This window comes from Dictyostelium purpureum (assembly GCF_000190715.1).
Source record: "Dictyostelium purpureum unplaced genomic scaffold DICPUscaffold_250, whole genome shotgun sequence".
Taxonomy (NCBI): Eukaryota; Evosea; class Eumycetozoa; order Dictyosteliales; family Dictyosteliaceae; genus Dictyostelium; species Dictyostelium purpureum.
Window position 1 is genome coordinate 21,284 of NW_003519586.1, and position 27,449 is coordinate 48,732.

At 23.9% G+C, this 27,449-nt stretch overlaps 9 protein-coding genes across 9 annotated transcripts; 5 read left to right on the plus strand and 4 right to left on the minus strand.

Moving 5' to 3' along the window:
• Positions 1-2,192: 2,192 nt before the first annotated feature.
• DICPUDRAFT_155506 (uncharacterized protein) lies at positions 2,193-3,341 on the plus strand (the record flags this gene model as incomplete). The annotated part of the gene is made up of 2 exons (XM_003290908.1): positions 2,193-3,099; positions 3,121-3,341. The coding sequence occupies 2 exons, from the start codon at positions 2,193-2,195 to the stop codon at positions 3,339-3,341; spliced, it is 1,128 nt and encodes a 375-aa protein (XP_003290956.1).
• A 1,870-nt stretch (positions 3,342-5,211) lies between these two features.
• On the minus strand, positions 5,212-5,565 carry DICPUDRAFT_81662 (uncharacterized protein; the record flags this gene model as incomplete). The annotated part of the gene is made up of 1 exon (XM_003290920.1): positions 5,212-5,565. The coding sequence occupies one exon, from the start codon at positions 5,563-5,565 to the stop codon at positions 5,212-5,214; it is 354 nt and encodes a 117-aa protein (XP_003290968.1).
• Positions 5,566-5,713: 148 nt separating this feature from the next.
• On the minus strand, positions 5,714-6,287 carry DICPUDRAFT_81663 (uncharacterized protein; the record flags this gene model as incomplete). The annotated part of the gene is made up of 2 exons (XM_003290921.1): positions 5,714-5,807; positions 5,878-6,287. The coding sequence occupies 2 exons, from the start codon at positions 6,285-6,287 to the stop codon at positions 5,714-5,716; spliced, it is 504 nt and encodes a 167-aa protein (XP_003290969.1).
• Positions 6,288-6,917: 630 nt separating this feature from the next.
• On the plus strand, positions 6,918-7,460 carry DICPUDRAFT_155509 (uncharacterized protein; the record flags this gene model as incomplete). Its single annotated transcript, XM_003290909.1, has 2 exons — positions 6,918-6,930; positions 7,000-7,460. The coding sequence occupies 2 exons, from the start codon at positions 6,918-6,920 to the stop codon at positions 7,458-7,460; spliced, it is 474 nt and encodes a 157-aa protein (XP_003290957.1).
• Positions 7,461-9,919: 2,459 nt separating this feature from the next.
• On the plus strand, positions 9,920-10,488 carry DICPUDRAFT_81666 (uncharacterized protein; the record flags this gene model as incomplete). Its single annotated transcript, XM_003290910.1, has 2 exons — positions 9,920-10,163; positions 10,226-10,488. 2 exons carry the CDS (start codon positions 9,920-9,922, stop codon positions 10,486-10,488), a joined length of 507 nt encoding a protein of 168 aa, XP_003290958.1.
• Positions 10,489-11,211: 723 nt separating this feature from the next.
• DICPUDRAFT_57081 (uncharacterized protein) lies at positions 11,212-14,323 on the minus strand. Its single transcript, XM_003290922.1, has one exon. It carries the CDS (start codon positions 14,222-14,224, stop codon positions 11,300-11,302), a length of 2,925 nt encoding a protein of 974 aa, XP_003290970.1. The 5' UTR covers positions 14,225-14,323; the 3' UTR covers positions 11,212-11,299.
• A 3,389-nt stretch (positions 14,324-17,712) lies between these two features.
• On the plus strand, positions 17,713-19,581 carry DICPUDRAFT_38307 (uncharacterized protein; the record flags this gene model as incomplete). Its single annotated transcript, XM_003290911.1, has 6 exons — positions 17,713-17,757; positions 17,923-18,272; positions 18,351-18,417; positions 18,503-19,285; positions 19,357-19,407; positions 19,477-19,581. 6 exons carry the CDS (start codon positions 17,713-17,715, stop codon positions 19,579-19,581), a joined length of 1,401 nt encoding a protein of 466 aa, XP_003290959.1.
• A 270-nt stretch (positions 19,582-19,851) lies between these two features.
• DICPUDRAFT_38311 (uncharacterized protein) lies at positions 19,852-20,226 on the minus strand (the record flags this gene model as incomplete). The annotated part of the gene is made up of 2 exons (XM_003290923.1): positions 19,852-20,015; positions 20,145-20,226. The coding sequence occupies 2 exons, from the start codon at positions 20,224-20,226 to the stop codon at positions 19,852-19,854; spliced, it is 246 nt and encodes an 81-aa protein (XP_003290971.1).
• A 1,250-nt stretch (positions 20,227-21,476) lies between these two features.
• Positions 21,477-26,158, plus strand: DICPUDRAFT_15088 (uncharacterized protein; the record flags this gene model as incomplete). Its single annotated transcript, XM_003290912.1, has 6 exons — positions 21,477-21,840; positions 21,991-23,499; positions 23,572-23,760; positions 23,863-24,243; positions 24,332-24,623; positions 24,706-26,158. Coding segments are annotated over 6 exons (4,188 nt in total), but the record flags the coding sequence as incomplete, so codon positions are not given.
• Between the last annotated feature and the right edge of the window lie 1,291 nt (positions 26,159-27,449).

Sequence of the window (27,449 nt, forward strand, 5' to 3'; positions counted from 1 at the left end):
CTTTGGAGAAGTGATAATCTAGAGTATTTATTTTATCATTTGAAAGATTGTTTTTTTCTCTATATTTTTTTACTGCTAAACATTTACCATCTATTAAAAATAAGATATTAGTATATAATTTTTTAATCAATAAATTAAATAATAATATGTATACTTTACCATTTATAAAATGATATCTAATGCAATAGGGATGTTGATAGCTTTTTGTCTAGATCTTAAATTGAATTTCTTCTGGTAATAGGTCTTTTATTTGTTCCTTCCATTGATATTTAGTTATTAATATTAAAATATATTTATTTTTTATAATTTTAAATTTATTAATTTATATATATATTAATTATTTATTAATTTATTTTTTATTTTTTTAAAATATAATTATTTTTTATATTTTTTATATATATTAATAAATTTTGATATTGATATATAAATAAAAATTTTGAAGTATTTATAGAAAAAAAAATTATATTAAATTTATTTATTTTTAATTTTAAATATTGCGCTTAATTATATAACTGCTTTATTGTAATAAAATATATTTAAAAATCCTCTTAACATATTTATGTATATTAATAAAAAAAAAAAAAAATTTAAAAAAAAATTTAAAAAAAAATTTAAAAAAAAATTTAAAAAAAAATTTAAAAAAAAAAAAAAAAGGGGGGAAACAACCACACATTACTATATATATTAATTGATTATGATTTAACTGTTTTTTTATTGATTTTTAAACACCTTTTAAATTAAAAACTTTTTTTTTTGTTTTTAAAACTTAGAAAAATAAAAAAAAAACTAAAACTTAGAAATTGACTTTAAAAATGGAACTAATTGACCCCGAACTTAGAAACCCCTTTTTTTCAAAAAATAAACTAAATCGCATACCCTAATATAATTTAATCAACATTAATTAGCCCAAAAATAAATTTATAAAAAATTAACCCCTCCCCAATAAAAAAAATTAAAAAATATAAATTTAAATTAATTTTATTTTAAAGATGTAAAATAATAAAAAAATAATAATAAGAAAGTTTGTACCTTTTTTAAAAGTAGAGTTTAGATGAGTGGAACAATATGTTTTAAAACATATTCATCTTTTGATTCTCTTTTTCTTTTTCAGAGTATGATCGATAATATTCCCCAATCAAAAGTCCAATGAATAAAATAGCTAATATATAACATCTCTGAAATGCTAAAATCTCATGTTGAATTTTTTTACATTGGTTTGTTTATTCCTTTAAATATTTTCGAATACGATTGAGAATTTATCTTTATGGTATTTTTAGATTTTTTAATCCCAATTTGATGACTAAAAATAAACCAAAAAGAATTAACAGTATAATAAAAATTATACTGAAACTACTATCATTAAAATATTTTTTTATTAAATAGATTAGAAATATGGTTTTTATAAAGTTGTTGTTATTTTTAAATACATATTTTTATTTTTTAAAATTTTTTTTTTTTTTTTTTTTTTTTAAAATTTTTTTTTTTTTTAATTAATAAATAACTAATTTAAAAAAATAAATAATTAAATTAAATATCATAATGTAATAATCTTTTCATATATAAAAATATAATAAATTAGCAAAAATAAATAAATGATATTAATTAATATTAAAAAAATATAAATAAAAAGACACCAATATATTATTTTAAAAATATTATAAAAATTGTAGAGTTCAAAAATTATTGTTATCTTCATTTATTACAATAATGGTTATCGTTTTCATTTTAAAATAAAAACTCATAATAATTCCTTTTTCTCATTTAAAAATTATATTTACCAAATTAAATTATTATATAACTTTCTTTAAAATTAATTTCATAATATATTTTTTTTTATTAAATAAATATGAAGTTCACACTCTTTGTGATTCATATTGGGGTAACCCACATTAGTTTTATAAATTTTTTAATTTTTTTATAATTTTTTTTTTTTTAAATTTTTTCTTTTTTAAATTTTTTCTTTTTTAAAGTTTTTCTTTTTAAATTTTTTTCCTTTTTTAAATTTTTTTCCTTTTTGAAATTTTTTTTTTTTTTTTCATTTTAAATAATTTCGTTTTTATATACATATCATAATCATCATTAATTAAATATTAACAATAATTATATATTTTATAAAAATAAATTATTTATAATATCCAATAATTATAAATTATCTATAAAGCACAATAATAATAATAATTAAATAATATAAAATGGAATCCCCATATTTTACTTTTTTTATTTATGCTATTAGAATTCTCTCCTTCTTCTGTGCATTATTATTAGTAATTAAAGCCAGAAAAATAAAAAGTTTATTACAACAACAACAACAACAACAACAACAAAATAAAATAAAAGAAGCTAGTGCTTCCAAAAAAGTAGACTCCTTAGAAAAACCAAAATCATCCTCATCCTCATCTTTTCCTTCCTCTTCTCCTTCCCCAGCATCTTCTTCAGCATCATCTTCTTCTCCTTCCTCTTCTTCAGCATCATCAACTTTTTCTTCAAATTTATCTTCCGGATTATCTTTTACTTCTGTTTCTTCAAGATCATCATCACCAATATCATCACCAGTATTATCTTCTTCGCCATCATCATCTTTACCATCTTCATCACCTTCATCACCTTCACCACCTTCATTATCACCAATAAATATTAGTTCATCGGAACAAGATGAAATAAATATTAAAACAGAAGATAGGGACAAAATTTTATCTTTAAATAATGAAAAATTTAAAGAATCAGAATATTCCAATGGTAATTCTAACACACACGTCCACGTCCACTATCACCTTCACATTCATCAACACCTCCACATTCACCTTCATCAAAATGATTATAGTGATGAGGACAGTTTCTTCGACAAGAAAGAATATAGTAGTTTATCAAGAAACGAAGAAAATTGTGATTCCTCAGATAGTGAAGGATCAAATAATCTATCAGGCACCGAGGGATATAGTGATTCCTCAGATAATAAAGGAGGTAATAATTTATCAAACACTGAGGTATATAGTGATTCCTCAGATAATGAAGGATCCAATAATTTACCAGACACTGAGGGATATAGTGATTCCTCAGATAATGAAGGATATAAAAATTTATCAGACACTGAGGCATTAAGTGATTCCTCAGATATTTAAGGAGGTAATATTTTATCTGACAATGAAATATATAACGAATTATCAGACATTGAAAGTAACAGCGAAGATGGCCCAACAGAAGAAAAAAGTAAAAGTCCTGTCTTTGAAAATTTCAAAGTAACTAAACACGAAGGATATGAAGAAAATAATTATCAAGATCGTTTATTAATAGAATATAACGATCAATATGGAAGATTCATTATTGAAGAATATAAAGGATAAAAATTATAATAATGAAGTCGAAAGACATTAAGACCAGGGGAAGGTAACATGTAATAATACAAATAATATAAACATATAAATTAGTATAAATAATAATCATCATTCAAAGACAAATATAATAATATAAATAATATTAGTGAAATAATAATCAGCTTTGAATGGATAGTGTAAATAGCCATAGTATAGAATCAAGTATGTTATAATATCAAGATAGATTCGTTCCTCACCTTGTTAACCATATGGATATTGATTCATATTGAAATAGAAAGCGATAAAATTAATAGTTTAATAAATTTTTTCAATGTTTCTATGAAACCGAAGAAAACTAAATTATTAGCTATATCGTTTAATTCAGTATTTCAATTTATGATTTCGATAAAGTTGAAAACAGTTAACAAGTGTGTATAGTCAATTATAAGTGTATAATCAGGTTTTTATAGTCAAATATCAGTGTTTACATTATCAAATATGGTCCACTATATTATATTTATGAAATATATAGAAGAAGATGAATATGAAACTATTAACAAATAATAGCGAATTTACCGATAAAAATAATTAATAGAAATAAAAATTGAATTTTTTTAATAAAAAATTTTAATTATTTATAGAAAAAATTATTATTATTATTATTATTATTATTATTATTATTATTATTATTATTATTATTATTATTATTATTATTATAATTATTTTTATTTTTATTATTTTTATTATAATAATTATCTTTGCTGTTAATATTAAAATATTAAATTAATCCCACCGTTTCTAACACTTGTCTTGATCATAGTTCTTTTAAAAATTAGTTTCATAAGCCTGGGAAGATATAATAATTATTAAATTATTGTAACTTCCATTCATAAAAATATGATTTTTCGATTGTTCCACAATAAAATTTATATGTAGGCGTCTTCTATTTTCTTGAAATAAACTACCTTACTCTCCAAAAGACTAATACGCACATTTTATCATACGATTTCCTATTGGACAGAAAACTTATATCAACTTCAGATGATTTAGCGACTGTTATAGAATCTATTTAAATTAGCATGCTTATCGATTCAGACTGAAAGAAACTATCAACATTCTAACACCTCGAACTTTTTTTTTTTTATGTGCAAAAAAATAAAAAATTACATATAAAAAAAAAAAAAGTGGTTCGAGGTGAAAGGGAAATAAAAACAAATTTAGGTGGCAATATTGATTCAAGGACTAGGTATCATATACATCTATCAAAACATAAATTACTAAAATATAACACCACCTGAATAATATGATATCATAGCTGAAGATATTGTTAGGTATTCCACCAATATTCAAGAGTTTATTCTTTATTTTTAATTTTATTTATTTATTATTTATTTTAATTATTATAAATTAAAATTTAATGTAAAGGAGATGTATCTATTCCAATAGAGTAAAATCTATATCATCTATGTGAAGATGATCAGATTGTTTGCCTGAGGTATGAGTACTGAATATCTTAAATTCAAATGATGTACGAGGTGATTCAAAAGTATATGTGTGTGGATGTTAGACACTCACATATTAATTATATAATAATTAATATATAATATATATATATATAATTGGGTTTTTTAGCCTATAAAGCTTTTCCCATAAAAAAGTAATACGATGGCTTCTTGCAACGTGTTTCATAAAAATTTCTTTTAACCGAAATTTTTATTTTATAAAAATTCATAAATAAAGATCATTATATCATTATCATTATTATTATTAATATTATCAATATTATCAATAAAGATAGTTTTAACCCAAAAAGTCTCATTATAAGGTATTTTATTATTTATTATTTGTTTGTTTGTTTTGGTTGTTTATATGTTTTCCAGATAGAAGATCACCCAATCTTTTACAGTGGGTGAATTCCATACTTTATATCAGAAGGAACTTGGCCACCATGAGCTATACTTGTTCTAATTACTTCCATAGTTGGGCAGTTATTTGTTAATTGATTGGTTGCTATTGAAAAAATAGACCAATTTGTCAATTCTGTTGATATAGTATACTGATTGGAACCGAATGCAACAAGATGAAGTTTCGTCATGAATTTTTTACATGGAGGGGTAGTAAAATTATAGGTGAATAATAATAACTGATTACGACCTTGATTAGGTAAAGTGGTAATTTGATATTGGGATGTTACATGATCTCTAATATTATCATCCTTAGTTGTTGCCTTATTACGAAGATGTCCAGGGAACATAAGTTTTTTGAAATTCTTTCATTACAATTTCAAAAGTTGGAGATTTGACAACTGGATATTCATATAATCTTTTATCCCGAATAGTTAACTAAACCTGCAGCGGCCACAATTCTCCACATATTTCCATCTCCAGGATGAGCACCCTTTTTTAATACTTTATTATAGCCTTTTTGAAATCCATATGGAACTTGTTGATTCTTTCATGAAGTTTTGTCTTTACACCAACAACACTTCCTCCATTTCTATAAAGGTTTGTATAAAAAATTAGTATACTATAGGTTTCTTTATTTATATAAAATAAAAATGACTTACCCTTCAATATAACCCTCTGGAAAACCCCATGTGATACCATTGGCAATACATTCCAATTGACCAGAAACATAGTGTGCCATTGCAAATACAAGGGAATTTAATGAGTATTCATTAAATCTATCATCAGATAATAGGCTTATGCATCTTTCAGCATCACCAGTGAATATTTGATATTGAGTTCTGCATAGTTCTTTAATTACATCATCATCTAAATCTTGAATTTCCATGGCAAATTTACTTTTTTTCTTTGGTACATTCGAAACTTTTTGACCATTTCTTTCTGCCCATAAATTGACTGCATCTGAAAAATTATTACCAGAATTAATTAAAGCTAAAACCTCAGAGTCGATAATTGCATTAAAAACTTTATCAAGTGCAGCTTCAATCTTTTGATCCATCAAAGCATTCATTTGTTCTTTACTAAATAATTTGACTACCCCTAAAAATTTATTGGGTATTGGTGAATTTGCACTTAGCAAGCTTTAATTTAACTTTTCTCCTATTTTTATAACCACTATGGGGTAAAAATTTATCTGTTTTAACTGTTTTATATTTTGGGGGTTATTAATTTTTGATGTTTTAAAAATTTAATTAAATAATATCAAACAAAAGGATTAACAAATATTTGGTATTTTTAATTATATTGATTGTGTTCATTATTTATATGTTTATATTTTTTTTTAAAAAAAAAAAGGTAATGCTATTAAATTAATGATAAAAAAAAAATTTAAATAAAATAGTGGTAAAAAAACATATATTTTTTTATTTTACACACTCCTTTTTACAATTTATTTTTAAAAATTAATGTAATTACGGTAATGTTATTCATATAAAAATTATTAAAGGCAAATCATATTTTATTTATGATAATAGTTAATAGGGAAAAATCAATTAAGTTATTTTATCAAAAAATCAAATAAAAAAACTTTAAAATTTTTATAAAAAAAATTTTATAAAAAAAATTATAATTTTTTTTTTACAACAAAATTTTTTTTATTAGTCACAATAAATAAAATAATAAGCAACATTCACATATAAAAATGAATAAATGGTGTAAGTAATAAATTATAAAATTTAAATTGTTTATTGTTTATTAATATATAATTAAAATAAAATTGTTAGATGCTTCACAGGAAAGTAAAACCTCTAAACCATTGCTTAATAATAGTTCAGAGAATCCTCAACCTAATAATAGTTTAGAGAATCGTCAAGATAATTTTAACTTCCAACAATCATATGATTATGAGACTTCTCAACCACAAACTCCTTTAGCTGGTGACCGTTTAGATACTTCCCTATTACAATCACAGAATGATCTTTTTTTAAATACTCAACAATCACAAAATTCCACCACTACTACCACTACCACAAGTGATAACTATTGGGAATGTTTTGATACTACTGTTATGAATGATTTCATTCAATCACCAAAGAGTAATGCAGTCCTTAATTTTAACAAAAATGATGAGAAAGTGTTACAGCAAAGATATGATCCTGCAGAAGGAGCAAACACTCATCAAGATAAAATTTATCTATTCCAACCAAGTAAAATATCAAAAACCTCTAATAATAATTCCTCTTAAAAAAAATTATAAAAAAAAAAAAAAAAAAAAAAAAAAAAAAAAAATAAAAAAAAAAATAAAATTTAAAAAAATTTTAAAAAAAAAAAAATCAAATATTTAATTATATTTTTATATTTTTTAGTATTTGGGGTATGGGAAGTGGGGCACATATTAATTTTTTAATAAATCAAGTAATACAAGAGTATATATTTTATTTTTTTTTATAAAATTAAAAAAAATATCTAATAGAATAAAACTTTAAAACTTTTATGTTTATTTAAATCAAATAGATAATGTTATAAATTATAAAAAAAAATTAATTACTATAATAAAATTAAAACAATAAAAAATATTTTGTGTGAGAAAACCCACATATTTTTATAGGTGATTGTTTTGTATTAATTGCCAACCACCAATAGTTATGGCGATCGTAGAAAAGGGTTAAAAAAATAATATTCAAACTCATATAGAAAAACGGGTTTCTTTACCTAAAATTGATTTTTGTAGCTCTTCCCCGTTGGTCTAGTGGTGAGGATTTTCGCCTGTCACGCGAAAGGCCCGGGTTCAATTCCCGGACGGGGAGTCTTTTTTTGGTTTTTATCTTTTCGGAGACGTTAATAAAGAAAGTTAAGGGGTAGCATTGTGATGCTCGAATGAGAGTAATAGTAATGTAAATGAACTTTAAAGTATAAATCATACAAAATCCCAGAAGGTCGCAAATCCGATGGAGAAATAAATATGGATTACAACAACACCAGATTCCACAAATCACACTTCCAATGGAACTATAAAGAAATAGATTTCGACTTAACTAGATGTTTCGCTTATAGAAATGCCATAGCCCTGGTATTTCATCATGTTTGGATTTGGTTATGTAAAGAATTATATGACGATCAAGAAAATACAATAAAAGAACTCGATTATAAGAATCTAACCTCAAAATGGACTAAACTAGCTACTTTAGAATACTTAAAAGGTTTAAAAAACATCAAGGAAAGACAAGCTAAACAACCACAAACAATTAGCAACATCAATGAAGAATATAGAAAATTCAAAAGAAAAATAGCAAGAGCATACTTCATCAGCATCAAATCTTTACCAAATATCAACAGTTTAGAATATTTTCTTTAAATACTTTATAAAAAAACATTAAATAAAATTTTACTGATTAATTAAAAGCATTGCTTTTTATTATCTTCACTTTTAAAAAAAAAAAAAAAAAAAAAAAAAAAAAGTATAAATAAATAATTAATAAACAATAACATACAAAATCCCCAGAAGGTCGCAAATCCGATGGAGAAATAAATATGGATTACAGCAACACCAGATTTCACAAATCACACTTCCAATGGAACTATAAAGCAATAGATTTCGACTTAACTAGATGTTTCCCTTATAGAAATGCCATAGCCCTGGTATTTCATTAAGTTTGGATTTGGTTATGTAAAGAATTATATGACGATCAAGAAAATACAATAAAAGAACTCGATTATAAGAATCTAACCTCAAAATGGACTAAACTAGCTACTTTAGAATACTTAAAAGGTTTAAAAAACATCAAGGAAAGACAAGCTAAACAACCACAAACAATTAGCAACATCAATGAAGAATATAGAAAATTCAAAAGAAGAATAGCAAGAGCATACTTCATCAGCATCAAATCTTTACCAAATATCAACAGTTTAGAATATTTTCTTTAAAAACTTTATAAAAAAACATTAAATAAAATTTTACTGATTAATTTATAGTTCATACACAATTCACCAAAATGTAAACAACCAAATTTCAGACCATGTCCACCATCACCACCAAAACACTATACCCCATGTCCACCATCACCAAAACACTGTTAACAGTTTCAGAAATTACCAAAAAAACCAATGCACCTAGAAATATTTATAAATAAAATATTATAAAATACTGCATTTGCTTTTAATTATCTTCACTTTTAAAAAAAAAAAAAAAAAAAAAAAAAAAATTTAAAGCATTTGCTTTTAATTATCTTCAATTTTAAAAAAAAAAAAAAAAAAACACTGGGCGAATCGCAAATAACTGTAAGGTATTAAGATCAAATTATTAAATAAAATAAAATTTATATGAAATGTTTATGTTTTTGTAAAATTCGAAAAATAAAAAGTTTTTATTATTTTTTATTTTTTTATTTTTTTTTAAAAATTTATTTTTTGATAAATTAAAATAATTGTTGATTATTATTAATTTTTTATTTTTTTTTTGATTACTTTAATGCAATTGGTTTTAAACCTTGTATTTGATATTATAGGAGGGTGGTAAATTCAAAAAAATATAAAACAAAAAAAAATATCTTTTTTTTTTTTTTTATTTTCAAATAATTATATTCATAAAGATATTTTTTTTAAGTATAGCAAATTTTAAAAATTAATTTTTTTTTTTACAATTATTTAAAAAATAAAAACCCACAAAAATCAATTATATTTCAAATTTTTAAAATATATTACATAATGAAATTCTTATTATTTTTATTATTTTTAGTAAATTATTCAATTGCGGAAGATTGTGGGTTTCCATCTGGAAATAATGTAACCACCGCTCCCTTTAACCAATATGTAAAAATTACAAGATGTGAAAAGTATTACGACCATCCAGGTTATGAGCCATGTTATATTTTGTTCAAAGGTGATATGAATATGGGTGATTATTTCGCTGATAGTCGTACAGTTAATAATAACACTTTTCAATATATGGGTAAGTTGTGTATTTTTTTTTATTTTTTAATAATAAAATAATTAAAAATTTCATTTTTATAGGTGGTGGGAAAGTTTGCTATAGTGTTTATAAAGATATTGGAGAGTGCAGTTTTAGAAACGCAATAAAAGGATGTGAAAAATATTGTGTTTATAATTATACCGTTATTAACTTTGAAACTATTTATGATTACTTTAGTTGCAACCCTAAAGTAGAGATGAAATATTATATTCAATATGAAATTTCATACCCAAGCTCATCCAATAGAACAATGTGTTCTATGCTTTCATTGCTATTGGTATTCATAGTTGGTTTATTACTTTAAATAAAAAAAAAAAGAAAATTATATTATTTATTTTTTACAAAAAAATTATAGAAAAATAAAGCAATTGTTGATCTTCAAATTGAATATAAAATCTTTATTTATTTATATATTTTTAATATTTTTATTAATCGAAAAATAAAATATTAATTTTTATATGTAAAAAAGACTTAGAAAAATTTCGATTTCCCATATAAAAATTAATATGTAAAAAGACTTAGAAAAATTATCATTTTCCATATTAATTTTATATGTAAAAAAAAGACTTAGAAAAATTTTGATTCCCAAAATTAAAATTACCATTTATCATATTAATTTTGGATGTAAAAATAATTATTTTTTTAAAAAAAAAACTGTAGGTACAATTGGGTGCAATTGAGTTTTTTTATAAAAAAAACTGTAAAAATAATTATTTTTTAAAAAAAAACTGTTCAAGCTGGTGCAAGACAGCAAAATTAAAAAAAAAAAAAAATTTTTAAAAAAAAAATCAGCAAAACCGAACGCTCCGAATCATCATAAAATTTTTAAAAAAAATAAAATCTAATTCTAAAAACAAAATATTAAATTATTACCACTTTTATTTAGAACTCTAATTAAAATAATAATTTTATATATTCAGAACAAACATTTATTATATTTTGATAATGTAAAATGAAATTTTTTAAAAAATAAACACTGAAAATTTAATATGAGTAAATCATATTGGTTATTTTTTTATTTGAAATTCGGGAGTTTTTAAGAAAATTGTTGAATTTTATTTATTAATGTTAAAAGAAATTAATCTTTTATTTATTTCTTATAAAAAATAATTTTATTATTTCTTATTTCTAATTGGTAAAATTTTTGATAAAATTGAGATTGTTGGTTTTGATTTTGTATTTAGTTTTGTATTTAAAGTTTTTAAATAAGATAGTAAATGATATTCATCATATTTTAAAATTCTTCTTCTTGGAGATAGATCCAAACCAGATAAATATTTTTGTAAAGGTTTTGGGTGATATTCTAAAAAGTATTCTAAAATATGACTGTGACCTCTTGAATAGGAGATTTGAATTAAATCTTTCGTTAATGGTAGTTGTAAGGGTGATTGTAATAATGTTGATAGTGTGTTATTTATAATAATATTGTTTAGGACATTGTTGCTGCCTGTAGTTGATGGGGTGTTGCTGCTTATGGTTATATTGTTTCCACTGCTGTTTAATGATTGTGATGATAGAGCTAATGGTGATGTTACTTGTTGTTGCTGTGATGATTGTGGCACTGGTTGTAATGATGATGACGATGATAATAAAATGGGCGATGAAATGGGCGATTGTGATGATACTGGGGTGGATGAGCTAGAGCTGGAGTTTGAATTGCCAGAAGATAAAAATAATGGAGATGTTAATTGTGGAATATTGAAAGGTGAATATGATGGTGATGATGATGAGGTGGGAGTACGTGGAGTGGTTGATCCTGATGGTGATAAGCAATATTTTATTATATCTAAATAGCCATAGTTGAATGCTGGTTTTAAAATGTGACTAAAATCTAAATTAACTGATACAGTTCTTGATACTATTTCTTTAAAGTATTTCAAAGTATTTAAATCTCCCGATTCGCCTATTGCTACCATTGTTGCCTCTGTAATTTGTATATCTCTTGGACAATATTGCTCGATTATATATTTGACTGTATCTAAACAATTACCAGAGATAGCATTAATTAAAGCTTGTTCTGTGCAACCCTCAGTTCTATTTTTTTGAAGGAATTTGATAACATCTAAATAGCCGTTTGATGCTGCACCATTGATAGCTGCCTTGCTACATTGTTGACCTTTTTTGTGTAAAAACATAACCAAATCTAAGTCACCCAAATAAGCGGCATTGTTCAATGCTTTGCTTGTAGCACCTTCAGTTCTATTTAATAAAAGATATTTGACAACTTCCTCATGACCATTATAAACTGCTTTGTCGACGGCATCTGTGGTGCACGATGCAGTTGGTCTATTTTCTGTTAAATATTTTACAATGTTATAGTGACCATTAATGGATGCTTTATCCACAGCGGCACCAATTGAAAGAGATTGATCTAGCTCATTGAGGTATTGTACAATTTCAATGAAACCACTTGCTGATGCAATTTCCATTCCAGCACAATAGGACTGAGGTTGAAGGTAAAAAGACTCGCCACCAAAGATTACTAGGGCTTTAATAGCGGCTAAATTATTATAAATACAACAGTCTGCTAAAAGATTTGGACTAAAACCACCATCTGGTAAAGGTTTCTCTTGTAAAAGGTATACCAAAAGGTCAGGTCTATCGACAAAACGGACAGCAATATCAAATGCCTTTGATGTGATTTCTATACCCAATACCTTATGACAAACTTTGATTAAATCTAGGTTTTTATAGTGTAGTGCTGATGCTATATAGTCTTCGGTGTATGTGTTGTTGAAATGTGTTTCGAAATCTACATTCTTTAAATGCTCCATATAGAAATTTAAAATATCCAATTGACCTTTGGTAATTGATAGTACAAATACTTCAACGGTTGTTGGTTGATATAGAGTGAAAAGGTATTTAACAATATCTAAATGGCCACCAATAATAGCTTGCTTTGTGGCACTATAGTATGGATTATCTTGATGTGGATCACCTTGCATCATTGTTACATTTGAGGTTCTAATATTACCACCTATTGGACTTAATAAAGGGTATTCACGATTACCGTTATGAGATGGAGGAATGATATTATGTTGAATTAAATATTTTAAGCACTCTAAATGGCCATATTGAGCGGCTAAATCTAAAGCTTTTGAACGTTTTGGTGTTGATGGAGGTGTGTTTGATGTCATAATTTCTTTTGAGTTGGGTGAAGCAACTGAACCACTACCATTACCATTATTCATTGAGGAGTTGGCACCATTGGGTGATGGAGTATTTCCAAGATTCTTGTGAAGATATTGTAGAATTTCTAAATTTCCATTTGAAGCGGCGTGATCGATGGCAAACAATGTACATGGTTCATATAATTGTTGGTGAATATATTTAACAAGTTCAAAGTCGTTAAAGGCTACTGCATTTTCCATGGCACTATCGGTACAGCCTTCAGATCTATTCTCTTTTAAAAATTTAACCATTGCCAAATTTCCCCAACGTGCAGCATTATCAATAGCATAGGGAGTAGCTGTGTATCCTCTATTGTGTAAATATATAACCATATCTAGATTTCCATAATAAGTTGCATTATCAATTAATGATGGATACTGTTTGGGAAAGTATTCGTTATATCTTTCAAATACTAATTTGAATAGTTCGAAATCTGGAATTGAAAATATTACTTTTTTGCAAACTGACGAAATTATCATATATTGACCATTCATTACTTTATCTTTGATTAACCCCCAATGCTTGTACATTATCATCCATTCTAGTGATAATATATCTTTATATTTTTTACTAATAAATTTACTATCGAATTTTTTAATATAATAAAATATTCTTTTACTAATATTTTCATTTGACATTATTTCAGAGTAAAGTTTATAAATATTATTACCATTATTATTATTATTATTATTACTATTGTTATTATCAATACTATCATTACTATCGTTGTTTATTATTATTGTGGTTGAAGTTATATCTTCATCATTATCTGTTGTCGTTTTAATTGAATCATGATTATTTTTTAATTTTATTACTGATTGATTTTCATTTGAACTTGCTAATATAATTGATGTGGTGGTATAGGACATTTTTATTTATTTATTTATTTATTTATTTATTTATTATTAATTATTAATTTATTTGGTTTTGTTAAAATATTTTATTTTTTAGAAAAGGAAAAAAAAAAATTGTAAATTTTATTAATTATATTTTTTTTTTTTTTTTTTTAATTTAAAACTTTAAAAATGTTTGAATGTGAATTCTAAAATTATTATATTTAAAACCATGTGATTTTTTAATTTGAAAAAAAAAATTAAAAATTGTTTAAAAATAACGATGGGTTGTGTGGGTTTAGGTTATTTTTAAACTTTTTTTTTTTTGAGATTATTAATTTGTTATTTTAAAATAAATTTATAAAAAAAAAAAATGTTAGTTATTATAATATTTATTTTATATTTATAAATATTTATTTTGGGTCTATTTAAACAAAAATAATAATTTGAAAAAAAACTTTAAAAAAAAAAAAAAAAAAAAAAAAAAAAATCAAGATTAATTAAAATAAATCAGAAACAATTTAATATAGATAAATCGATAGATTATATATAAAATAGACTAAAAGGATACAAGTTAAATATATAAAAAAAATATATAAATACTTTATAAATATACACACCCAAAAATATTATCGTGGTTATTATTTTTGTTATTATTTTAATATATATATATATGACAAATAATAGTATTAAGTGATGCAGTTTTGTTTTTAAAGATGTTTAACCAATATTTGTTTTAATTAAAATATTTTTTTTATTTTAAAGACTTGAAGTGTTTGAAAAAATTTATAAAAAAAATATAAATAAAAAAAAAAAAAGAGTAACACACAATATTGTTTTGTTTATGATAAATTATTTTGGAATGGTTGAGAAGAGCAGTGTTAATTTTTATTATTTTTATTATTATATAATGATGATGATGATGATAATGATAATGATTTTGATGATGATGAATAATTTATTTGTTTGAATAAAATTATTATAAAGAATCTTAATCATGATAATAATAATTGAATAAAAAAAATAAAATAAATTAAATTTTAATTTAATCTCTTTTTTATAAGAATGCATTAAAAACCAACACACAATATATTAAAATATTTTTATTATTATAAAAAAAATAAATAAAAAATAAATAAAAAAAAAAAAGCACACACAATTATAGGTTTGATCAATTTGATAGATTTGAGGGGTATGTGCTGTTATTTTAGGGGAAATATATAGATTTTATGTTTCTTTATTACCCCTACTATATAATAAATAAAAAAAATAAAAAAAATAAAAAAAATTGATTTTGTGTGTGCTTGTGTGTGAATAATGTGGTAGTGGTGTGGTGTGTTGTGTCAAAGTGATGTGTGTAAAGAACAACAATATTTGAAATAATTTGAAATTATGATATCATCTACACATACAAAAAATATAAAAAACACTGGCTATGTGTTGTGTTGTGTCAGTGTGTTATGTTGTTAGGCGACATTTAAAAAGGTAAATTAAATATAACTAAACGACATAACACAGAGACACCACACAACACATAGCCAGTATGTTGAAGTTAAAAATATATTATTTACATTTATACACACAAAATCTAAATATATACTAAATGTGATATTCATACAGATTGCATTTTTTTAAGGGTACACAATTTTTAAAAACATAACCATAATTTTTATATACAAGTTTGAGTGTTTGGTGATTACAATCCATTATTATATAGTTTTATTTTTTTGTTTTTATCTTTATTAATATAAATCATTTTTATTATAAACATTGAAATTTAATATGATTTTAAGAAAAAAAAAAAATGAAAATGAAAATAACAAAATTTTATTAAAAAAAAAAAAAAAATAAAAATTATAAAAAAATAAAAATTTTAAAAAGAATAACACACACCACACCACACCAACTTAACTTATTTAATCAAGTCATTTGATTTTATATATATTGCTTATTATCAATGGTGATGATTATTTCTTAATATAAAATTAGAAATAACAATGGTTAAAATTATATAAAAATAAACCAAAGTTTCCAACAAAAATACAAAAAAAAAATATATAAAAAAATATGAGGTATAATTACAACCCATTTCCAACATACATTTTATTTATATTGATTCCAATAATTGATATAAATTTCGATTTTTGTGGATTGTTGTTACAGGTGAGAGTTATTTATTATAGTTTTATTTATATTACAGGTATTTATTTATAAATGAATTGGTATATAGTTTAAAGTTATAGAATGTTGAGTTATTATTAAATAGTATATATACCAAGATTTGAAAATAAATAAAAAAACAAAATAAAAGTTTTTTTTAGTTTTTTTATTTAAATTAAAAAAAAAATTTAGGATTTTATTAAAATACAAAATTGAGGTGATTGTAAATTTAAATATTATTTTTGAAAAAGAGAAAAAATATAATAATATATAATAAAAAAAAAAAAAAAAAAATATATTTTATTGGGCTATTTTAAAAATTTTCCCCAAAACATCATCAATAAATTCTAACACCTCCATGTCTTGATGTAAAAATTTTATGTATTCAAATTTTATTTTTTTTGATTTTTTTTTTTTTTTTTTTTAAAGAGAGAAGTTGATTGTACCACCATTTTAAGTGATATGTATTTTTTTTTGTTTGTTGTTATTGTAAAATTTTATAAAAAAAAAAAAAAAAAAAAAAAAATTAAAAAACATGATATTTTAAAATCAGTTGATTGGAAGGATAGAAATATTTTATATGAATGATATTATTTTCATTTCATACACTCCAAAGTTTTTTTTTTTTTTTTGTAAATTACAAAAACAAAGATTTTTTGTGATAGAATAAAAAATAAATTTAAAAAAAAAAAAAAATTAAAAAAATTAAAAAAAAAAAAAAATATTAAATTTTTTCATTTTTTTTAATTTTTTAATTTTTTTTTTTAAATTATCATTATTATATATTTTTTGTTCAATATTACTCCTACTTGCACTATTCTTTAAATAGTACGACGACAAAAATCAACAACCTTTTTTTAAAATCACCCGTTTTTCAAATTACAAAAATTGAAAATATTTTTTTTATTTTGATTTAACAAAAATAATTTAATAATAGTAATTATTATAATAAAATTAATAATAATAACCGTTAATAATAACATAACAACCTCATTGGAACACAAATTTAGTATCAACATAAAACAGTACACTAAAATTAGGTTTTCCTTATTGAATCTATTATTATTTATAGTAATATTTATATATTGACAGATATCCCACCTCCACTCCACCCATATAATTATTTTTATAATTAGTTATTATTTACACACTCCAATTCTTCAGTTTTAAGATTCCTTTTTTTATGTTAAAACACCATTATTCCCAATAAAAAAACCCAAAAGACCAAAACAAATAACTAAAAATAATACCTATCCAGTCTTATTATTACAAAAATAGCAACCAATAAAATAGCAATTATAAAAGTACAACAGCTATCACAATCTCCCCAATAAGTATACTATAAAAAGAATTTTAATAAAAAAATGGGATCTCGTTTAAATCCTTCAAGCAATATATATATGCCAATGGTAAGTAAATTCAATAATAATAAAAATAATAATAAATAATATCATTTATAATTTATTATAATTGATATGGGCACAGACACCATTATTATATTACATATAATTGATAAATATAATAAATATATACACTATATAACATGAAACTAATAAAATCATTATATCATACAGCAAAGAGGAGGATATTATTTACCAAATATGGGACAAATGCAACATCCATTGTTTAATTATCAATATCCACCAAACTCATTCCCCCATCTCCAACAACAATCACAACAGCTTCATCACCCACATTCAGGAAATATACAAAATATACAACAATCTCACAGTGGATTAAGTGGTGGTATTACTAGTAGTAGTACCAGTGGCGGTATTGGTACATCAAGCACAAGTATATCTTCAAATATAGGTTCCTCAAATAAAGATAAAGAGAAAGAGAAAGAAAAAGAGAAAGATGCAAGAGATAAAGAACAAAATATACCGAAAACAAATACTCCATATACATTATTTGATTCTAAAAAGTATACATCACTATTTTTTAAAAAACCACCATTCCTTTTATTTTAACTAACAAACCACCATTACTTAATAATTTATAGTATAGATTTAGCATCAAGATACTTTTCAGAGTGTTCAACTAGAGATTTTTCAGGTTTAAAGAAAAAAGTAATATTATAGTTATATAAGAAATAAATTATAATAATAAATATTTATACTGACCAAAATTCTTTTTTTTTTTTTTTTCTTTTAGCCAACCTCTTTATCATGGAATTGTGATGGTACAAAATTAGCATGTGGTAGCGCTGATGGTACAGCAAAAGTTTGGAGTTTTGATATAAATTCTAGTGGTTCATCATCTTCTTCTTCTTCTTCATCATCATCATCTCGTAATAAAGATAAGGAAATAGAATTAAAAGGTCATGAAGGATCAATCGAAAAATTAAGTTGGAGCCCAAAACATCCTGATGTATTAGCAACAGCTAGTTCAGATAAAACAGTAAAGGTATGGGATGTAAGAACAGGTAAATGCACATCAACCATAGTCACAAACGGTGAAAACATTGACGTACGTTGGTATCCAGATGGTTCATATATGCTTTCATGCACACGTGACGATCATGTAAGTTTAATCGATGTAAATACAATGAAAATTTTAAAGAACTATAAATTTAATGGTGAAGAATTAAATGAAGTAACATGGGATAACAAGGGTCAATTAATGTTCATGACCAATGGTGCTGGCAATGTCGAGGTTTATAAATTCACTCCAAGATCGTCAACAGTTAAACAAGAGGTTGTCAAACACTTAAAGACTCTTAGTGGTCATACTAATATAGTTTATTGTTTAGATTTCGATCCTACAGGTAGATATTTTGCAGCTGGCTCCGCAGATTCAATCGTCTCCCTTTGGGATATAGAAGATATGATGTGTATTAAAACTTTTACAAAACTCTCTTTTCCTTGTAGATCTGTATCATTTAGTTTTGATGGTCAATTTATTGCATCGGCATCCGAAGAAGCAATTATTGATATTGTAAGTATTTTCATAACACTAATAAAATATATTGTTAAATACTAATTATCATCACCTTTATTAAACAATAGTCTCATGTTGAAAGTGGTCAATCTATATTTTCAATCGATTGCCCTGGTACTGTATGTATTTTTGTTACTATTTACCTACCATCCAATTATAATTATCTAATTTTAATCTTTTTACTTTAGGCATCATTAAAATGGCATCCAACATTACCAGTTTTAGCATATGCTCCTGAAATTAATGAAAACAACAAAGATACTAGTATCAAAGTATTTGGTTTTCATTCTTAAATAAAAATCCAATAAATATACATTTAATTTTGTTCAATTTATATAAATTTATATAAATAATTTAAAATGAAAAAAGTTTTTTTTTTTGTTTATATAATTCGAATCGGTTTTTAAAAAAGCTTTATTATCTCTGTTTTAAATAATATTTATAATTGTTTTTATTTTGTTTATTTTTCTGTATTTATATTTAATAGGCACCTCCACTCTGAAATTTTTTAAAAAAAAAGTTTAAGATTAGTATTTTTGTTTTGTTTTTTGTTTTTTAAATTTCTACAAAATTATATTTACAATAACAAGTTCCATTTCGTCTTTTCTCATTGGTAATCTTTTTGGTGCTTTGGTAAAATCTATATAATTTGCATTTTTGTTTAATTTTGGTGATTGAGCTGGTGGAGCTGATGCAACAGTTTGTTTTGGTTGTTGTTTAAGACCACCTAAAATAATTTTTAAACATATCCATTGATTCAAAAGTAAATAACGATAAAGTTAGTACAATAATTAAAAAACAGATCAAATCGAAATTTAGTTTTTTTTTTTATTTTTTTTATTTCAAAGATATTTACGTCTATCTGGGAAACAAATTAATGGAACATGCTTTCTAGCACCTCTGATTAATAATGTATTTGCGATATTGACTAATTTCATTTTCTGATTTTATGTATAAATTAAATAATTTTAAAATGTTTAAAATTAAAAAACTAAAAAAAAATTATAAAAAATAATAAAAAAAAAAAAAATAAAAAAAATGAAAAAAAATTATTTTAAATTATTTTTTTTTAATTTTAATTTATTTTTTATTTTTTATTTATTTTTTTATTAAAACAATAATTACGTGAGTTATTCACCATCTTGTTCAAATAATAATTATCATGAAAATAAATAAATAGACTTTATTTATAAATATAAAGTATTTAAAAAGATCAAAGCATTTATTAATCAAAGATATCAAACATGGTTCTTTAACAAATATAAATTTATTGCAATTTCCCACTAAAACAAAAAGTAATTAATTTTATCAAAAGTAGCAATATGATTAACAAATTTTTTTTATATGATTGAAAAACAGTTATGGTTTATTTTAATTTTATTTTTTTTTTTTTAAATAACCCCTTTTAATCGCAATTTTTTTTTTTTTTGATATTTTTAAAAATCTAATTATTTTTTTTTTGAATTATTTTTTAAAAATTTTTTATTATATTTTTTATATTTATAAAAAACTTTCTATAATATTTCTAGATAATTTTTCTTTATTATTTTATTTTGATGGTATACGGATAAAATAAATACTTTTTTTATTTTTTTTTATTTTTATTTTTAACAGTTGCTAATCTTTGCATTTTTCTTAATTATTTTTAATATTTATCTATACTCTTTCATTTCATATTTTTTTTTAATTTAGAGTAAATTAACAAAATCTACAAATTAAAATTGAAAATGAAAATAAAAACTAATATTTTTTTTCATATATATACAGATAAAAGAGCCTAAAATATTTATTATTAATTCAACTATATAAATATTTTTCAATGGCTAAATTTAATGAAATTTTTGCTTATTGGGATGATAAAGATAAAGCAAGGGCTGTCTTAAATAAAAGAAGTTTTAAAAGACATGCTAGACCTTCATCTAATAATAACCAACCAAATCAATCAAATCAACCAAATCAACCACCAGCTCAAGAGAGTATTGTTAGTTTATCTAAAGATGGTGATATTAATACTACCACTACCACCACTACCACAGTAACAGTATCTGTTAAAGTTGAAAATACTGTTCCATCAAATAATAACAGTAATAGATATGATAATGTCACAGAATCTACAAGTAATGTTGACGAAGCCGCTTTAAACTCAACACCAATAAATACTGAAATTTCAGTATCAACAACAACAACAAGATATGATAATGTACAACCACAACCACAACCACAATCACAGTCACAGCCACAACCAACTTCATCATTGGGTTATGATAATGTTGGTAAAAATCAATTAAATATTAATAATAGTGATGGTGGTAGCAATAAAGAGTTAACATCAAGATATGATAATGTTTCAACTAGTAATAGATCAATTGGCGAGTCAAATGATTCAACATCATCAAGATATGACAATGTTTCTAATTCTTTATTGGTTGATAGCCTCTCATCAAGTACTGGAGCGGTCAATAATACTTCATCATCATCATCATCATTATTATCATCAAATAATTATAGTTCATCACCATATAATTCTTATAATGCACAAACAAGCAATAATAGTAATAGTTTATTAGAAAATAGTGGTAATAATTATGCAGCAACATCAAATTATAGTTCATCATATAGTGCTTCAAAATCTTATAGTGTATATAATGTATATAGTGAAAATGGTGAAAACTATAATGATTACAGTGATGAATATTCAGAAGAAGGAGAAGAGACATCCAATAGTACAACTACAAAGAAAGATTATATCGAAAGAGATATTGGTGAAGAGGATCTTTGTCTTTTAGAAAATCTTATTAGGTATAAATCAAGATTGGGCAAAGAAGATGAACATGAAATCCATGTACCAAATAAACTTTTAGAAAAATCAGAGCAAAACGAGGAACCAGGTAGTGGCTATGTCGAAGAGGAGGAGGATAATTTATTATCAAACCCATATATTAGTAATCATTCTACATTTACCTCATCCTACTCACATCCAAAGTTCCTTACAAACAAAGGTCTTACCGAAGGCTTTTCTTCAAGAACTATTGTTCAGTCATCTGCATCTGCAATTTCGAATGCCAGTTCAAGCAAAATTAGATTAGAAAATATTTCAATAACATCATGGAATTCAGAGTTTCAAAGATTATTGGAAATGGATGATTGTTTGGAAAAATTTGAAAGATTATCATCACTAGAACACGATTTTGTTTATGCAGCTGAAACTTATGGTAGAATTATTATTTCCGAAAACTTTTTGTCCAACGAACTTAAAACTATTAAACCAGTTAGTGTGGGTGGTATCGCAGGTGGTGAAAAATATATTGTTCAAGGTATTCTCTTTAAATTCGCTTTGGAAAATGAAACTTTTGGTCTTTATGGTAGCGATGAAAATGCAATGAAAACAGCAGCTCACGAACTCAATGGCTGTACATCATTCTTAAATTGTGGTATTAAGGGTTTACATGTACCATTAATGGCATATATCGATTACAGAGGTTTCCGTCTTATGGCAATGAGTTTATTGCCAATTTCAAAGAAATCATTAATTTATGGCTCATGTGATGCTGGTCAAACTGTTCATACAAGTAATAATATTTTCAATCATCTCTTTGGCAATGCATCTAAAATTGTAAACTTAAAATCGCACATGGTTCAAGATTCATCAGGTGATATTAAGTCAATTTATGGTCCAATTGATATCGAAGGTCACATTGGTGCTGATAATAGATTCTATTTACTCGATTTTGCTAGACTCTCCCCACCCGAACCAGTTAGACATCGTGGCTCTTATCTCTATAAACTTTTACGTTTGGAACTTGTAAGAAAGTTCCACAAGCCTTTATGTAGTGACGCTTTTTCGCCAATGGCAAATATTGAAATCGATATTCACAACTCTGAAGTTAAAGAATGTTATGACGAACTCATTAATATAATCATTCCAAATTTCGCTTTTAATCTCGAAAATACTTATTTAAAAAATGAGTCCTTTAGTACCACTATCAATACTGACCATTACTTCAACCACTACAAAAATATTTCAAAACATTTCCATCTTGAGGGTATTAATTTAAGATATTTAGGTGAAGTACGTAGTTATGTTAGATCCGATATATTAAAAGATTTCCTTACTGCAGAAGCTATAGTCAGAACCCTTAAAAGTTTGGCAAGAGAATTATTAAGAAGAGAAATGAAAAAAACTCATTTGCCATCGGACTATCCATATAGAAGTAAGTCGCTTTTTTATTAATTTTATTATTTTTTTTTAAATTAAAAATAAATACTAATTTTTTTTTTCCTAGATTTATTATTAAACTTCTTAAATTTAGTTTTTGATGAATACACAGGTCAAACCGAAGTATTTTGGACTAAAATAGTTTTTGAAAAAATGCAAAAGAAATTCCTTAATATTTTCCATAATCGTGGTTTGGGTGAATTTGAAACAGCAGAAGATGGTTCTAAAAATGTTCTAGGTCCAGATAGTCCAGATGGTCGAAAGGTAATGAGGGTTACAGAAGAAAAAATCGAGTTTGTTAATGGCTTTGTCGGCAAACAAAAAACAAATAAATACAAAATAGAACAACACTCAACAGAAATACTCAAAGAGATGTTAGAAAATAAATCTATTCGTTATAAGATTTTAACCAAATTCTGCAAATCAATTGGTTTAGTTCTTTCAAAAGTATCCAAAGCCCAATTTAAAGAAAGTCCAAAATCATTTGTTTTCGTTGACCCAGATATTATCGAGATCAAAACTTTAATCACCAGATTAAATATCATCGATTATGCTGATGGTATGAGTCTTTACTATAAATCAATGGGTCGTGGTTTAAGCCATTCATCAAAGACAAGACTATTAACAATTTCACAAACTCGACTAGAAGAGTCTCTCCATTCTATGAGTACAAATTATAACTCTATTTTCCAAATGGGTAATGTTATTCGTTTAATTGCAAAATATCAAGAATATAACGGTGGTAAGTTTAATTATATTATTAATTTTAAAACTATCATATCATTTTTTATTAATTATTATTATTTTTATTACTATTAACAACACAGATAAAGCAAAGAAATATTTAGAGGCAGATAAAACTTTCCAACAGTTAGAAAATCTTAGAATTGATCAAAATCTTTTATTACAATCAAAAATTCACCGAGTAAAATCCAATATTTCATATTTATTATATGAAAGGATTACACCAGAGCATTTAGAAAGAATTGAAGCATTAATAAAAGATTGTATTGAATTATCGCCATCAAAAGCTTATCCAACTTATCTTTTAGCTAAATTGTATACTAGAATGAATTCATATTCAAAAAGTGATTTTGAAAAAGTTAATCAAGCATATGAGTAAGTAAAAATTATATAAATCAAAACACAAATTAAACATTTTTTCAATAACTAACAATTAAATAATTTTCATTTATTTTAGAGATATATTTTTAATTGACGAAAACTATCAAAAGGGTCATGTTAATTATGCAGTTTTCTTATTAAATACTCAAGAAAAAAATCCAATTTTTTCAACAGAAAAAGTTTCAGCAGAAATTGTTAAGGCACTTTCTCATGGTATTGTTGATAGCATTATTGAAAAGATTGAACCAGTTGTCAATTATAATCCATGGGTTGTTTACGAATCTTCAAAGAATATTCCAAAAATCAAAATAATGGTTAAGAAAGCTTTTGCAACTATGGTCGAAAAAAAAGGAAAACTCATCATTCCAAATAACATCAGTGTATTACCAGAGGATAGATACTTTTTTGAAAATATTCAATTATCAACTCTTCATCTCAAAGAGCATTCATCCTCTGATAATATTAAAGTTTTATTTTCAGTTTTCCCATCTGCTAATAAGCTTTATCTCAGAGAATCCAATGTCGATAACATCCCCAATCTTTTTAGCGACATTAAATTCTGCTCAAATCTTACTCATATCAACTTTGGTTATTCAAAAGGTATCCTTGATGATTATTTAGTTACTATTATTACACCAAATCTTATTAAACTTAAGCTTTATGAAATTCAAGAGATTACTCAAGTTACCATCAATAAAATTACTGAGGTTGCCGAAAATTTACAGGTTTTAGATATTGGTGGTTGTACTGGAATTGAAAGTAGTTGTGTACTCGCTCTTTTGGAAAAGAACAAAAAAATCAAGAAAATTGCTTTTCCACCATCAATTGATAACGACACATTAATACAAATCTTCAACATATCTTCACAATTGGAAAGAATTGATTACATGAAGTGTAATTTATTAACAAAAGATTCATTTTCACAATCTTTCAAATATTTACCAAATCTTGTCAAATTTAGAGATCCTGTTGGTGTTCCATATTTCTTTTTAGCTCAACAATTTTTTAATACAAGAATTTCAAAAGGAGGCTTTGAACCAGTTATTCGTTATTTTTCAAAATACAATGGCAAAGATATAGAATTATTCCATATCAAAACATCATTTAGTATGTCAGCTCATGATAACAAAGAATATATTCTTTGGTTTAATAACTTTCATCCATTGGTTCGTTTCAGAGATCCTCCAAACTCATCCAATGGTTTATTTCAAGCCGCTAGAGCTGTATACTCAGAAAGACCCCATAATACCCTTACAGTTTACAGAAAGTCCAATCCAAATTCTTTTTTTAATACAAATGATTTTATTATTACATGCTTTAACTCAATGTCACCACTTCAGTCATTTACCTTTGATTATCTCAACTCCAAATATTCATTTTCACTAAACCATCTCACCTCAGTCCAAGGTAAAACTTTCCAAACAAATATTGGACTCAATTCAAAAACTATTTTAACTCTTGGTAATAGCAAATCAATGGGTATGATGTTAGATATCGAAGTTAAAGATAAAATTACTCCAATATTTATCTTTTACATTATTGCTTTCTGTCTTCGTAAATAATAAATTTATATCTAATTATTTTTTCACCTAAAGATTTATAATAAAAAGTTATTCAAAAATGTTATGATACAAAAATGCATAAATTATTGTTTATTATTTTTTAATTTATTTCTGTTCCGGTTAAGGATTGACAAGCTTTGTTTGATAGTTTTGCAGAGTATAGTAATGAAAAACCAACTTTATTTGAACTTGGATTAAATTCTTTATTATTTACAATTGTTTAATATAAAAATTTCGTTGATTTTTTCTGTTGATCTAAATATTTGAGTAAACGAGTTTGGTATTTTGATTCTTCTCTAACTAAATAAGATTGATTTGATGCAATATTCATTTAGTTTACAGAGAGCATACTTCTTTCTAAACAAAAAAGATTTTGACCATCAAATAAAAAGCAAGAGGCATTAATGTCCATCAATCTTCTTGTGGCCATTTAGTTTTGATTTAAATAATATTTGATGTTTTAAAGAACCGATTATAATTTTCATTCATTGATCGGATAGAATAAATCTTGACTTCCACAAGATGATACCATTGCTTTAGTTGTACCTAAACCACTTTTCTCTATTGATTCCACTTTTTAATAATTTGTCTAATCGGAAAAGCTCTTTAATGAATCTATTGGTTAAATATTTTTTTTGATTTGTTTTTTTATTAATTTTTTAACACATTCAATTTAAAATAATAAATTTGCTTTAAAAAATAAAAAATTAAAAAAAAATAAAATTTTGAAATTTAAAAAAATTAAAGGCTGAATGCAAACAACACTTTCAAACAAACTTTTAAAAATATTTTAAGAGATCTATAAAAATTAAAAAATGAACCAAGTTCTCCAAATAACTTAAATATAATTTATAAAAAATAATCTTAAATATAATAAAGATTATTTTTTAAAAAAAAAAATTAAAATAAAAATTTATATTTTTTATATTAAAAAAAAATAAATAATTATATGTATATTTTTTATAAAATATATACATATACATTATAAAAATTTTTAAAGAAAAAATTATTTTTAATTTAATAAATTTAAAAAAAAAAACTTTATTTACTTTTTTTTGAAAGGAAAAATTAATTAAACAATTTCTGTTGATTGTTAATTATGTGATTCCAGAATACTATTAAGTCTATTCCATCTAAAATCATTTGATGTTCCAAAATATTTACCTGGCCAGGGAAAAAGTATTTCTTTCATCAAATAATTGATTAGAATGAATAATGACACTACGATTAATTTTTTTTAATTTTTTAATTTTTTACT